Source organism: Pecten maximus, chromosome 5 (genome assembly GCF_902652985.1).
Source record: "Pecten maximus chromosome 5, xPecMax1.1, whole genome shotgun sequence".
Taxonomy (NCBI): Eukaryota; Metazoa; Mollusca; class Bivalvia; order Pectinida; family Pectinidae; genus Pecten; species Pecten maximus.
The window spans coordinates 46,459,090-46,475,450 of NC_047019.1; the positions used below are offsets into that span (position 1 = coordinate 46,459,090).

At 40.0% G+C, this 16,361-nt stretch overlaps 1 protein-coding gene across 1 annotated transcript in view; it reads left to right on the plus strand.

The window, feature by feature from the left end:
• Window positions 1–16,361, plus strand: part of LOC117328486 (cytochrome b5 reductase 4-like) — a 102,855-nt gene that overhangs the window by 50,780 nt on the left and 35,714 nt on the right. Inside the window, exons 4-5 of the mRNA XM_033886021.1 lie at window positions 13,820–14,136; window positions 15,812–16,070. Of these exons, the coding sequence (XP_033741912.1) occupies window positions 13,820–14,136; window positions 15,812–16,070 (576 nt within the window). The remainder of the gene's footprint in view (window positions 1–13,819; window positions 14,137–15,811; window positions 16,071–16,361) is intronic.

The window sequence follows — 16,361 nt, forward strand, 5'->3', positions numbered from 1 at the left end:
AATACCACATGTCAATGCCACATGGCTATAGAGCAAGTCTTTACGACATGTTAATGCAACATGTCAATATATGTCAATATATGGCAATATATTAAGTCAATACAACATCATGTCAATATACAAGATGTCATTACAGCATATCAATGTAACCTGTCAATCTGCATGTCAATATACAACATGTCAATGCAGCAAGTTACTACAACATGCCAATACCAGTTTTCAATACATCATGTCAATATACAAGATGTCATTACAATATAGCAATGTAACCTGTCAATCTGCATGTCAATGCAACAAGTTTTTACATCATGTCAATATCCCATAATAATACAACATGTCAATCAACAACATGTCAGTATAACTGATAACAGAGGATAGATGAAAAGTAGAGAAAAGGCCCACTATGATAGATCTCAGTAACGATCAAGAGAGTTGGTGCCAATATCTCTCTGTGATCTCTCCTATACCCTCTACACTACATACAGACATTGTTACCCTCTACACTACATACAGACATTGTTACCCTCTACACTACATACAGACATTGTTACCCTCTACACTACATACAGACATTGTTACCCTCTACACTACATACAGACATTGTTACCCTCTACACTACATACAGACATTGTTATACCCTCTACACTACATACAGACATTGTTACCCTCTACACTACATACAGACATTGTTACCCTCTACACTACATACAGACATTGTTACCCTCTACACTACATACAGACATTGTTATACCCTCTACACTACATACAGACATTGTTACCCTCTACACTACATACAGACATTGTTATACCCTCTACACTACATACAGACATTGTTACCCTCTACACTACATACAGACAGTGTTACCCTCTACACTACATACAGACATTGTTACCCTCTACACTACATACAGACATTGTTACCCTCTACACTACATACAGGACATTGTTACCCTCTACACTACATACAGACTTGTTATACCCCTCTACACTACATACAGACATTGTTACCCTCTACACTACATACAGACATGTTACCCTCTACACTACATACAGACATTGTTACCCTCTACACTACATACAGACATTGTTACCCTCTACACTACATACAGACATTGTTACCCTCTACACTACATACAGACATTGTTACCCTCTACACTACATACAGACATTGTTACCCTCTACACTACATACAGACATTGTTATACCCTCTACACTACATACAGACATTGTTACCCTCTACACTACATACAGACATTGTTATACCCTCTACACTACATACAGACATTGTTACCCTCTACACTACATACAGACATTGTTATACCCTCTACACTACATACAGACATTGTTTACCCTCTACACTACATACAGACATTGTTATACCCTCTACACTACATAGACATTGTATACCCTCTACACTACATAGACCTTTGTTACCCTCTACAACTACATACAGACCTTGTTATACCCTCTACACTACATACAGACATTGTTACCCTCTACACTACATACAGACATTGTTATACCCTCTACACTACATACATACATTGTTATACCCTCTACACTACATACAGACATTGTTTACCCTACACCTACATACAGACATTGTTACCCTTACACTACATACAGACATTGTTACCCCTCTAACTACATACAGACTTGTGACCCTCTACACTACATACAGACATTGTTACCCTCTACACTACATACAGACATTGTTATACCCTCTACACTACATACAGACATTGTTATACCCCGCTACTACATCATACATGACCATTGTTTACCCTTCTACATCTACATACAGACATTGTTACCCTCTAACACTACATACCGACATTGTTACCCTCTACATTACACTACATACAGACATTGTTATACCCTCTACACTACATACAGACATTGTTATACCCTCTACACTACATACAGACATTGTTATACCCTCTACACTACATACAGACATTGTTACCCTCTACAGCTACATACAGACATTGTACCCTCTACACTACATACAGTACATTGTTACCCTCTAACCCTACATACAGACATGTTACCCTCTACACTACATACGACATTGTTACCCTCTACACTACCATACGACATTGTTATACCCTCTAACAGCTACTACTAGACATTGTTTACCCTCTACACACTAACATACAGACCATTGTATACCCTCTTACACTACATACGACCTTGTTATCCCTCTACAATACATACAGACATTTATACCTCTACACTAATAAAAACTTGTTATACCTCTACACTACATACAGAATTTTTATACCCTCTCACTACTACAGACTTTTACCCTCTAACCCACATACAGCTTGTTTACCCTTACAACTACAGAATTTTATACCCCCTACACTACTACAGACATTGTTTTCCCTCTAAAACTACAGACATTGTTACCCTCTATACTACATACAGACATTTTTATACCCCACACTAAAAGACATTGTTACCCTCACACACTACAGACATTTTTTACCCTCTACATACATAAGACTTTTTATCCCTCTACACAATACGACATTGTTTCCCTCTACACTAACATACAACATTGTTTTCCCCCTACACTAATACAGACATTGTTTACCCTTACATACATACAGACATTGTTTAAACCCTACACTAAATACAGAATTGTTTTACCCCTACACTTCCCGACTTTTTACCCCTTTCATACTCGAAATTGTTACCTTACACACTCAGACATTGTTATACCCCCCACACTCTACATACAGACCATTGTTAACCTCTACACTCCATACAGACATTGTTATACCCTCTAAACTACATACGACATTGTACCCTCTACACTCACATACAGACATTGTTATACCCCTATACACTACATACAGACATTGTTACCCTCTTCCACATACATACAGACATTGTTATACCCTCTACACAAAATAAATTGTACCCTCTACACTCAATACAGACATTGTTATACCCTCTACACTACATACAGACATTGTTTATCCCCTCTACACTACATACAGACACTTGTACCCCTCTACACTACATACCAGACATTGTTAACCCTCTACACTACATACAGACATTGTTACCCTCTAAACTACATACAGACATATCTTACTACATACAGACATTGTTATACCCTCTACACTACATACAGACATTGTTATACCCTCTACACTACATACAGACATTGTTATACCCTCTACACTACATACAGACATTGTTACCCTCTACACTACATACAGACATTGTTACCCTCTACACTACATACAGACATTGTTATACCCTCTACACTACATACAGACATTGTTATACCCTCTACACTACATACAGACATTGTTACCCTTAACATACATACGACATGTTACCCTACATACATACAGACATTGTTACCCTCTACACTACATCCATTACATTGTTACCCCTCTACACTACATACAGACATTGTTACCCTCTACACTACATACAGACATTGTTACCCTCTACTACTACACAGACATTGGTTACCCTCACACTTACATACATACATTTGTTACCTACTCATCAGACATTTACCTCTACACTACATACAGACATTGTTATACCCTCTACCCCTACATTACAGACATTGTTTACCCTCTACCTACTAACATACAGACAATGTTACTACCTCTTACACTTTACATACAAGACATTGTTACCCTCTACACTACATACAAGACATGTGTATACCCTCTACACTACATTACAGACATTGTTTACCCTCCTACATCTACAAATCAGACAATGTTATACCCTCTACACTACATACAGACAATTGTTACCCCCCTAATAACGACATTTTTATACCCTTACATACAACGGGCATGTTTTCCCTTACACTAATACAGACATTTTTACCCTTTACACACATAAGAAATTTTTCCCCCCACACTACTACACTTGTTAACCCCCTTTCACACTACAACATTGTTTTCCCTCTACACTAATACGACCCTGTTTTTAAACCCTTAAAAATACTACAGGGCATTTTTACCCTCTAACTACATACAAATTTGTTACCCTCTACCCCCTACTACAGAATTTACCCCCTTTCACTACATACAGACTTGTTTTCCTCTATACTCATAGACAGTTACCCTACATACATAATAAGGGGTTTCCTTAAACCCAAATACAGACATTTTTAACCCTCACACTACTACGACTTTTTATCCCCCTAACTACATACAACATTTACCCCTTTCACTCTACAGACATGTTTCCCTCTACACTACATAAACATTGTTTAACCCTTACACACTACATACAGACATTGTTACCCTCTACACTACATACAGACATTGTTATACCCTCTACACTACATACAGACATTGTTATACCCTCTACACTACATACAGACATTGTTATACCCTCTACACTACATACAGACATTGTTATACCCTCTACACTACATACAGACATTGTTACCCTCTACACTACATACAGACATTGTTACCCTCTACACTACATACAGACATTGTTATACCCTCTACACTACATACAGACATTGTTACCCTCTACACTACATACAGACATTGTTATACCCTCTACACTACATACAGACATTGTTATACCCTCTACACTACATACAGACATTGTTACCCTCTACACTACATACAGACATTGTTACCCTCTACACTACATACAGACATTGTTACCCTCTACACTACATACAGACAATGTTATACCCTCTACACTACATACAGACATTGTTACCCTCTACACTACATACAGACATTGTTACCCTCTACACTACATACAGACATTGTTACCCTCTACACTACATACAGACATTGTTACCCTCTACACTACATACAGACATTGTACCCCCACACTACATAGCATTTTTACCCCCCCATACTACATACAGGGCTTGTTACCCTCTTTCTTAATAAAGAATTTTTACCTCTACCCTAATACAGATTTGTTCCCTTACATCATACAACATTTTTACCCCCCTACAAACAACAGGGCATTTGTTACCCTCTAACTACAACAGCATGTTCCCTTACATTTAAATCATACAGACAAATTTTTAAAACCCTACACTATACAGACATTGTTACCCTCTACACTACATACAGACATTGTTATACCCTCTACACTACATACAGACATGTTATCTAAATCACATAATCAGAAAAATTTATACCCCCTTTAAATACATACAGCATTGTCCCTCACACATAAACATTGTTAACCCCACATAATACAGACATTGTTACCCCCAAAAACCACAACAGACATTGTTCCTCACACTACATACGACTTTTTACCCCTAACTAAACAGACATTGTTATCCTCCCCAAAATACAGAATTTTTACCTCTACACTTCCATACCAGACATTGTTATCCCCTCTACACTACATACAGGACAGTGTACCTTACACTACATACAGACATTGTACCCTCTACAATCACACTACATACAGACAATGTTAACCCTCTACACTAACATACAGACCTTGTTACCCTTCTTACACTAATACAGCAATTGTTACCCTTACACTACATACAGAATGTATACCTCTACACTCCATACAGACCTTGTTACCCTCTACACTACATACCCCAGACATTGTTACCCTCTACACTACATACCAGACATTGTTACCCTCTACACTACATACAGGACATTGTTACCCTCTACACTACATACAGACATTTGTTATACCCTCTACACTACATAGACATTGTTACCCTCTATACTACATACAGACATTGTTACCCTCTACTCTACATACAGACTTTGTTACCCTCTACACTACATACAGACATTGTTACCCTCTACACTACATACAGACATTGTTACCCTCTACACTACATACAGACATTGTTACCCTCTACATTACACTACATACAGACAATGTTATACCCTCTACACTACATACAGACATTGTTACCCTCTACACTACATACAGACAGTGTTACCCTCTACACTACATACAGACATTGTTACCCTCTACATTACACTACATACAGACAATGTTATACCCTTACACAAAAAGACATTTTTACCCTCTTTCACAAAACAACATGTTTTTACCCTCTACCTACTACAGCGTTACCCTCTCCACATACAGACTTGTTACCCCCTTTCATAATACAGACGTTTTTCCCTCTACATACTACAGACTTGTTACCCCCCTTCAAAAATACAGACGGGTTTTACCCTCTACACCTACAAAATTGTTACCTTAAAACCTACAACAGAATTGGTAACCCCTACACTACATACAGACATTGTTATACCCCTACACTACATACAGACAGGGGTTTCCCCCTTTCACTAATACAACATTGGTTTCCCTCTAATCAACAGACATGTTCCCTCTACACTACAACAGACAGTACCCATACACATGAATTGTTACCCTCTACACTACATACAGACATTGTTACCCTCTACACTACATACAGACTTTGTTACCCTCTACACTACATACAGACATTGTTACCCTCTATACTACATACAGACATTGTTACCCTCTACACTACATACAGACATTGTTACCCTCTACACTACATACAGACATTGTTACCCTCTACACTACATACAGACATTGTTTACCTCTACATACATACAGACATTGTTACCCTCTACACTACATACAGACATTGTTTACCCTCTACAACTAACATACAGACAATGTTATACCCTCTACACTACATACAGACATTGTTACCCTCTACATACTACAGACATTGTTACGCCCTACTACACTACATACAGACATGTTACCCTCTACACTACATACCAGACATTGTACCCTCTACACTACATACAGACATTGTTACCCTCTACCACTACATACAGACATTGTTACCCTCTACACTACATTACACGACACATTGTTATACCCTCTACACTACATACAGACATTGTTATACCCTCTACATACATACAGACAATTGTTATACCCTCTACACTACATCACAGACATTGGTATTACCCTCTACACTAACATTACAGACATTGTGATACCCTCTACACCTACCTTACCAGACATTTGTTTTTCCCTCGGACACTACAGTACAGACATTGTGTACCCTCTACATACATACAGACCTTGTTACCCTCTACACTACATACAGAACATTGTTATACCCTTACACTACATAAGACAATTGTTTATACACCTCTACACTACATACCCAGACCTTGTTATCCCCTCACACTACATACAGACAGTGTTACCCTCTACCCTACATACGAGACAGTGTTACCCTCTACATCTACATACAGACATGTTATACCCTCTACACTACATACAGACATTGTTACCCCTCTACACTAATACAGACATTGTTATACCCTCTACACTACATACGACATTGTTATCCCCTCTACACTACATACAGACATTGTTACCCTCTAGTACACTACATACAGACATTGTTACCCTCTACACTACATACAGACATTGTTATTCCCCTCTACACTACATACAGACATGTTTACCCTCTACACTACATACAGACATTGTTACCCTCTACACTACATACAAGACCATTGTTACCCTCTACACTCATACAGACATTGTTACCCTCTACACTACATACAGACATTGTACCCTCCTACACTATACATACAGTTACTATAGTCCCCTCTACACTACATAACAGACATTGTTCCACTCGTATCTACATACAGACATTGTTACCCCTCTATACTACATACAGACCATTGTATCCCTCTACACTACATGACAGACATTGTTTATTTACCCTCTCCAACTACATACCAGACATTGTTACCTCTACACTACCTACAGACATGTTACCCTCTACACTACAATACAGACATTGTTATACCCTCTACACTACATACAGGACATTGTTACCCTCTACACTTACACTACAAGACCATTGTTTACCCTCTACACTACATACAGACATTGTTACCCTCTACACTACATACAGACATTGTTACCCTCTACACTACATACAGACATTGTTATACCCTCTACACTACATAGACATTGTTACCCTCTACACTACATACAGACATTGTTATACCCTCTACACTACATACAGACATTGTTACCCTCTACACTACATACAGACATTGTTATACCCTCTACACTACATACATACATTGTTACCCTCTACACTATACATACAGACATTGTTACCCTCTACACTACATACAGACATTGTTATACCCTCTACACTACATACAGACATTGTTACCCTCTACACTACATACAGACATTGTTACCCTCTACAGTACATACAGACTTTGTTACCCTCTACACTACATACAGACATTGTTACCCTCTACACTACATACAGACATTGTTACCCTCTACACTACATAGACATTGTTACCCTCTACACTACATACATACATTGTTACCCTCTACACTACATACAGACATTGTTACCCTCTACACTACATACAGACATTGTATATGTATGTCAGTCTGAGATTGGAGAAGTGTTTTTATGTATTCTATCCAGTATTGTTATATAGGTTGTAGATATATGTGTTTGTGATCAGTAAGGTCTATAACAGACCAGTCGACCCAGACTTTCAACACGTATTTGTGGGATTGTTTGCATTTGACTGGGTTCTGTGAGCTTCACATATTACTTTGGGAATAAAGCAATTTTATTTTGCAAGTCAATATATATGTGATAGGTTGTGGGCTGAGTCAATATCTGTGTGATAGTTGTGTGTCAAGCCTTTATCTCATAAGCCTCACCTCACCAAATCAGTTCTGCCGACATTGATAGACAGCTCGTCCTTACATGTAGTATGTTCTGACCAACCCAAGCTCAAAAATCTCATGAATATATTGATGTACAATGCCACAAGAAGAGGAGTCAGCTATTCAGATTTTCCCCCAGGAATCCTTCTTGATGGATTTATATATTGAAAGCTGTTTTTCATTGAAATGTCAGCAGATATGGTGATTTGGCCATATGTTTGTCTGAATCTCATTGGGGTTTCTGTGTCTCCCATGTGGCCTTCCTCTGTGTGTCTGAATCTCATCGGGGTTTCTGTGTCTCCCATGTGGCCTTCCTCTGTACATCCTGGTGAATCTCATTGGGGTTTCTGTGTCTCCCATGTGGCCTTCCTCTGTGCATCCTGGTGACCCATCACAAGTTCTCATCTGTAATGCCTATAGATTTATAGTCACTGACTGACAGTATACTAGTGGGGATACACAAATCACTGACTGAGTTGTACGTTATACTAGGGGTAGGATACACACATCACTGACTGAGCTGTACGTTATACTAGGGGTAGGATACACAAATCACCGACTGAGCTGTACGTTATACTAGGGGTAGGATACACATATCACTGACTGAGCTGTACGTTATACTAGGGGTAGGATACACACATCACTGACTGAGCTGTACGTTATACTAGGGGTAGGATACACATATCACTGACTGAGCTGTACGTTATACTAGGGGTAGGATACACACATCACTGACTGAGCTGTACGTTATACTAGGGGTAGGATACACACATCACTGACTGAGCTGTACGTTATACTAGAGGTAGGATACACAAATCACCGACTGAGCTGTACGTTATACTAGGGGTAGGATACACATATCACTGACTGAGCTGTACGTTATACTAGGGGTAGGATACACACATCACTGACTGAGCTGTACGTTATACTAGGGGTAGGATACACACATCACTGACTGAGCTGTACGTTATACTAGGGGTAGGATACACACATCACTGACTGAGCTGTACGTTATACTAGGGGTAGGACACACACATCACCGACTGAGCTGTACGTTATACTAGGGGTAGGATACACACATCACTGACTGAGCTGTACGTTATACTAGAGGTAGGATACACACATCACTGACTGAGCTGTAGGTTATACTAGGGGTAGGATACACACATCACTGACTGAGCTGTACGTTACACTAGAGGTAGGATACACACATCACTGACTGAGCTGTACGTTATACTAGGGGTAGGATACACACATCACCGACTGAGCTGTACGTTATACTAGGGGTAGGATACACACATCACTGACTGAGCTGTACGTTATACTAGGGGTAGGATACACACATCACTGACTGAGCTGTACGTTATACTAGGGGTAGGATACACAAATCACCGACTGAGTTGTACGTTATACTAGGGGTAGGATACACACATCACTGACTGAGCTGTACGTTATACTAGGGGTAGGATACACACATCACCGACTGAGCTGTACGTTATACTAGGGGTAGGATACACACATCACTGACTGAGCTGTACGTTATACTAGGGGTAGGATACACACATCACTGACTGAGCTGTACGTTATACTAGAGGTAGGGGTAGGATACACACATCACTGACTGAGCTGTACGTTATACTAGGGGTAGGATACACACATCACTGACTGAGCTGTACGTTATACTAGGGGTAGGATACACACATCACTGACTGACGTTATACTAGGGATAGGATACACACATCACTGACTGAGCTGTACGTTATACTAGTGGGGATACACACATCACTGACTGAGCTGTACGTTATACTAGGGGTAGGATACACACATCACCGACTGAGCTGTACGTTATACTAGGGGTAGGATACACACATCACTGACTGAGCTGTACGTTACACTAGGGGTAGGATACACACATCACTGACTGAGCTGTACGTTACACTAGGGGTAGGATACACACATCACCGACTGAGCTGTACGTTATACTAGAGGTAGGATACACACATCACTGACTGAGCTGTACGTTATACTAGGGGTAGGATACACACATCACTGAGCTGTACGTTATACTAGGGGTAGGATACACACATCACTGACTGACGTTATACTAGGGGTAGGATACACACATCACTGACTGAGCTGTACGTTATACTAGAGGTAGGATACACACATCACTGACTGAGCTGTATGTTACACTAGGGGTAGGATACACACATCACTGACTGAGCTGTACGTTATACTAGAGGTAGGATACACACATCACTGACTGAGCTGTACGTTATACTAGGAGTAGGATACACACATCACTGACTGAGCTGTACGTTATACTAGGAGTAGGATACACACATCACTGACTGACGTTATACTAGGGGTAGGATACACACATCACTGACTGAGCTGTACGTTATACTAGAGGTAGGATACACACATCACTGACTGAGCTGTACGTTATACTAGAGGTAGGATACACACATCACTGACTGAGTTGTACGTTATACTAGGGGGTAGGATACACACATCACTGACTGAGCTGTACGTTATACTAGAGGTAGGATACACACATCACTGACTGAGCTGTACGTTATACTAGGGGTAGGATACACACATCACCGACTGAGCTGTACGTTATACTAGGGGTAGGATACACACATCACCGACTGAGCTGTACGTTATACTAGAGGTAGGATACACACATCACTGACTGAGCTGTACGTTATACTAGAGGTAGGATACACACATCACTGACTGAGCTGTACGTTATACTAGAGGTAGGATACACACATCACTGACTGAGCTGTACGTTATACTAGGGGTAGGATACACACATCACTGACTGAGCTGTACGTTATACTAGGGGGTAGGATACACACATCACTGACTGAGCTGTACGTTATACTAGAGGTAGGATACACACATCACTGACTGAGCTGTACGTTATACTAGGGGTAGGATACACACATCACTGACTGAGCTGTACGTTATACTAGGGGTAGGATACACACATCACTGACTGAGCTGTACGTTATACTAGGGGTAGGATACACACATCACTGACTGAGCTGTACGTTATACTAGGGGTAGGATACACACATCACCGACTGAGCTGTACGTTATACTAGGGGTAGGATACACACATCACCGACTGAGCTGTACGTTATACTAGGGGTAGGATACACACATCACTGACTGAGCTGTACGTTATACTAGGGGTAGGATACACACATCACTGACTGACATTATACTAGGGGTAGGATACACACATCACTGACTGAGCTGTACGTTATACTAGGGGTAGGATACACACATCACTGACTGAGCTGTACGTTATACTAGAGGTAGGATACACACATCACTGACTGAGCTGTACGTTATACTAGGGGTAGGATACACACATCACTGAGCTGTACGTTATACTAGGGGTAGGATACACACATCACTGACTGAGCTGTATGTTATACTAGGGGTAGGATACACACATCACTGACTGAGTTGTACGTTATACTAGGGGTAGGATACACACATCACTGACTGAGCTGTACGTTATACTAGGGTAGGATACACACATCACTGACTGAGCTGTATGTTATACTAGGGGTAGGATACACACATCACTGACTGAGCTGTACGTTATACTAGGGGTAGGATACACACATCACTGACTGAGCTGTACGTTATACTAGAGGTAGGATACACACATCACTGACTGAGCTGTACGTTATACTAGAGGTAGGATACACACATCACTGACTGAGCTGTACGTTACACTAGAGGTAGGATACACACATCACCGACTGAGCTGTACGTTATACTAGAGGTAGGATACACACATCACTGACTGAGCTGTACGTTATACTAGAGGTAGGATACACACATCACTGACTGAGCTGTACATTTTTACTAGGTATCAGATATGATTTATGTTTGGTTACATACAACAAATGTACAATATACATGATGGCGGTTTTGATCATTAGAGGCTAGCTGATGTTTGTTCCTAGTTTGAGACTGTTTTCTGTTTCTTTGATGTTCTAAATAGTTTGTAGATTAAAGCTGATTTCTTATTGATTATTATCCTACAATTTGTAGTCACTTTTATACAATTGTTATACAATTTTCTGGCAAAGGCATTACGTTTGTGACATGATTCATTTAATCAGAACATCACTGAAGACTGAAAAATCCCAAAATAATTAGTGTTTTTAGGTCACCTATGACAAAGTCTCAGATGAAATGTTTTGTCCAGCGACCCGAGCATCTGACGTACATTATATAGTTTGCTTTGTTAACAGCTTGCATTTTTGACTTCTTCATAATGACCAAGAGGCCCAGTGTCATGATACTGGGCCAGAAGCATGCTGGGATGAAGGGCTAGTAAAGCTGTTCAAATAAATTACCTTTTTTTTTCTTTTTTTTTCACACTCAGAGAATAGGAGTTTTTGCCAATGATTTGAATCAAAAAAGTGTGAATTGCCAATAATTATGAAATACGACATTTTTGGGGATTCTAATATATAGTATAGTTAATATGCTTAATTACTTCTGGTGAACAACAATCCGGTTATAAAATTATACAGAAAGGACAGCAAACACCTATGAGGAAAAAAATAACTGTCAAAAGAGAAAAGCAGAAATTAAGTAGTCAAAGAATTTATTTGCAAAGCCTAAGATATATACGAGGCTAGAGGGCATATAGCGATAGCAGAAGAGCACCATAATAGACAATCAAAAAACCAAGAAACAAGTATAAAAAAGGAGCCTATTTTGATGGTGGATGGAGAGACAGAGACAGAGAGACAGTCAGAGAGAGAGACAGAGACAGAGAGACAAATAAATTACCTTGACCTGCTTTCAAGGTCACAGGGGTCTAACATTTTGAAATTTTCACACAACTTCTCAATAACCAAGACACCCAGAGTCATGATATTGGGACAGGTGCATGCTTGGATAACAGACTGGTCAAATGTGTTTAATTCTTTATCTAAATAAAAAAAACATCAGTGCCGTCGGAACATATTTTAGAACTCAGTAATATGCTTTTCTTTGAATTAATATGTAAAGCAAGTAGTCAGCATTTTTTCTTTTTTCTTTTTAATTGTAGCTCTTCAAATTTAGATAAGAACAGCAAATCTTCCTGTGGTAGTAGCAACAACTCAAACGACTTCAAAATGGCGGGGAAACAAACTTTGGGCGTCGGTAGCCAGTTTCCAGCCCCAAATTCTCAGCAACGTCTTGGAGGCTCTCCAACAAAGTCACGTAATAAGGTGGCCCTCAAACCTGGTCGATCTCTTATGGACTGGATTCGCCTTGGCAATAGTGGGAAGGATCTTACAGGGGTTGGTCGCAAGGTCTTGGAGGTAACACCGGAGGAGCTAGCTAAACATGCCACGGCTGACGATGCTTGGATAGCTCTACGGGGTCAGTTGTGTCACAATTTCATTTCAGTTTTACAAATAATAGCTACGTTCATCAACGTCCGCCATGCGCTGTTAGACTTTTACTTTCAAAATGCCACTCCGCAGCCCGAAAGCAGATTTCTACCAAATTTGGGAACTTTGGTGAAATATTGCTTTAAAACCCTACTCCTGGTGAATTATTGCTTTAAAACCCTACTCCTGGTGAATTATTGCTTTAAAACCCTACTCCTGGTGAATTATTGCTTTAAAACCCTACTCCGGGTGAATTATTGCTTTAAAACCCTACTCCTGGTGAATTATTGCTTTAAAACCCTACTCCTGGTGAATTATTGCTATAAAACCCTACTCCTGGTGAATTATTGCTTTAAAACCCTACTCCTGGTGAATTATTGCTTTAAAAACCCTACTCCTGGTGAATTATTGCTTTAAAAACCCTACTCCTGGTGAATTATTGCTATAAAACCCTACTCCTGGTGAATTATTGCTATAAAACCCTACTCCTGGTGAATTATTGCTATAAAACCCTACTCCTGGTGAATTATTGCTTTAAAACCCTACTCCTGGTGAATTATTGCTTTAAAACCCTACTCCTGGTGAATTATTGCTTTAAAACCCTACTCCTGGTGAATTATTGCTATAAAACCCTACTCCTGGTGAATTATTGCTTTAAAACCCTACTCCTGGTGAATTATTGCTTTAAAACCCTACTCCTGGTGAATTATTGCTATAAAACCCTACTCCTCCTTAACCCTTTGGTGGATTACATTCAAGTTTGGTGTGAAACATCAGTAGGGGAGGGCAATCATATTTTATATAAATGAGGCTAGTGTGACCCAAGGGGCTGGAGTGGTTGAGCCCAAAAAGGGGAACTTTGCTCTAGTTTTGCTTTAAAACCCTACCTCTCCTTAACCCTTGGGGGGATTACATCCAAATTTGGTGTGAAGCATTATTTGGGGAAAGAAAAAAAAATTTTCATAAATGAAGCTGGTGTGACCCAAGGGGCCTGAGCGGCATGGGCCCAAAAAGGGGAAATTTGGTGAATTATTTCTTTAAAATCTTACTCCTCCTTATTACATCCAAATTTGGTGTGAAACATCAACGGGAGAGTGCAATCATATTTTATATAAATGAGGTTAATGTGGCCCATAGGAACTTAGCTAAAATTTTGCTTTAAAATACTCTCCTCCTTAATGCCTTAATAGATTATAACCAAATTTTGAAATGAGACAGGTCTGATCCCTTGGGAACAAGGGGTAGGGCCCCCAAAAGGAGTACTTAGGTTAATATTGCTTTAAGACACTACTCCTCCTTAATGCCTTAATTGATTACAACCATATTTAGTATGAAACATAATTGGGGAAGGGCAATCCTAATTGATATAAATGAGGCTGGTCTGACCCATGGGGACATGAGGGGCATGACCCAAAACAGTAACTTTGCTGAAATTTTGCTTTAAGATGCTGTTCCTCCTTAAAGCCAAATGGATAAAAACTAGATTTGATCTGAAACACATCTGGCTGTAAATAGACAATTGATGGTAATGTGATGCTGGATTGAGGGGTGTGTCCCTGCTGTAAGTGTTTATCACATGACCGTTTAGGCCCATGTACCTCTTGTTCTGTTAGAAATATAAGGCAAGCACTTTTAGTAGTACCTTCATATGATTGCTATTTCAGGAAAAGTATACAACATATCTCCTTACCTAGAGTACCACCCAGGAGGGGAGGAGGAACTAATGAAGGGAGCTGGCATAGATGGTACACTACTGTTTGATGAGGTAAGCTGCAACTTCACCTATGATAAAATGTATAGTATAGGTGAAGGTATAGAGACAGAGTGGGGAGTTCTGGTTGAGGGTATAGAGACAGAGTGGGGAGTTCTGGGTGAGGGTATAGAGACAGAGTGGGGAGTTCTGGGTGAGGGTATAGAGACAGAGTGAGGAGTTCTGGGTGAGGTTATAGAGACAGAGTGGGGGTTCTGGGTGAGGGTATAGAGACAGAGTGGGGAGTTCTGGGTGAAGGGTATAGAGACAGAGTGGGGAGTTCTGGGTGAGGGTATAGAGACAGAGTGAGGAGTTCTGGTTGAAGGTATAGAGACAGAGTGGGGAGTTCTGGGTGAGGGTATAGAGACCGATGTGGAGGAGTGTCTGGTTGAGGGTAATAGAGGACAGAGTGAGGAGTTCTGGGTGAGGGTATAGAGACAGAGTGGAGGAGTTCTGAGTGAGGA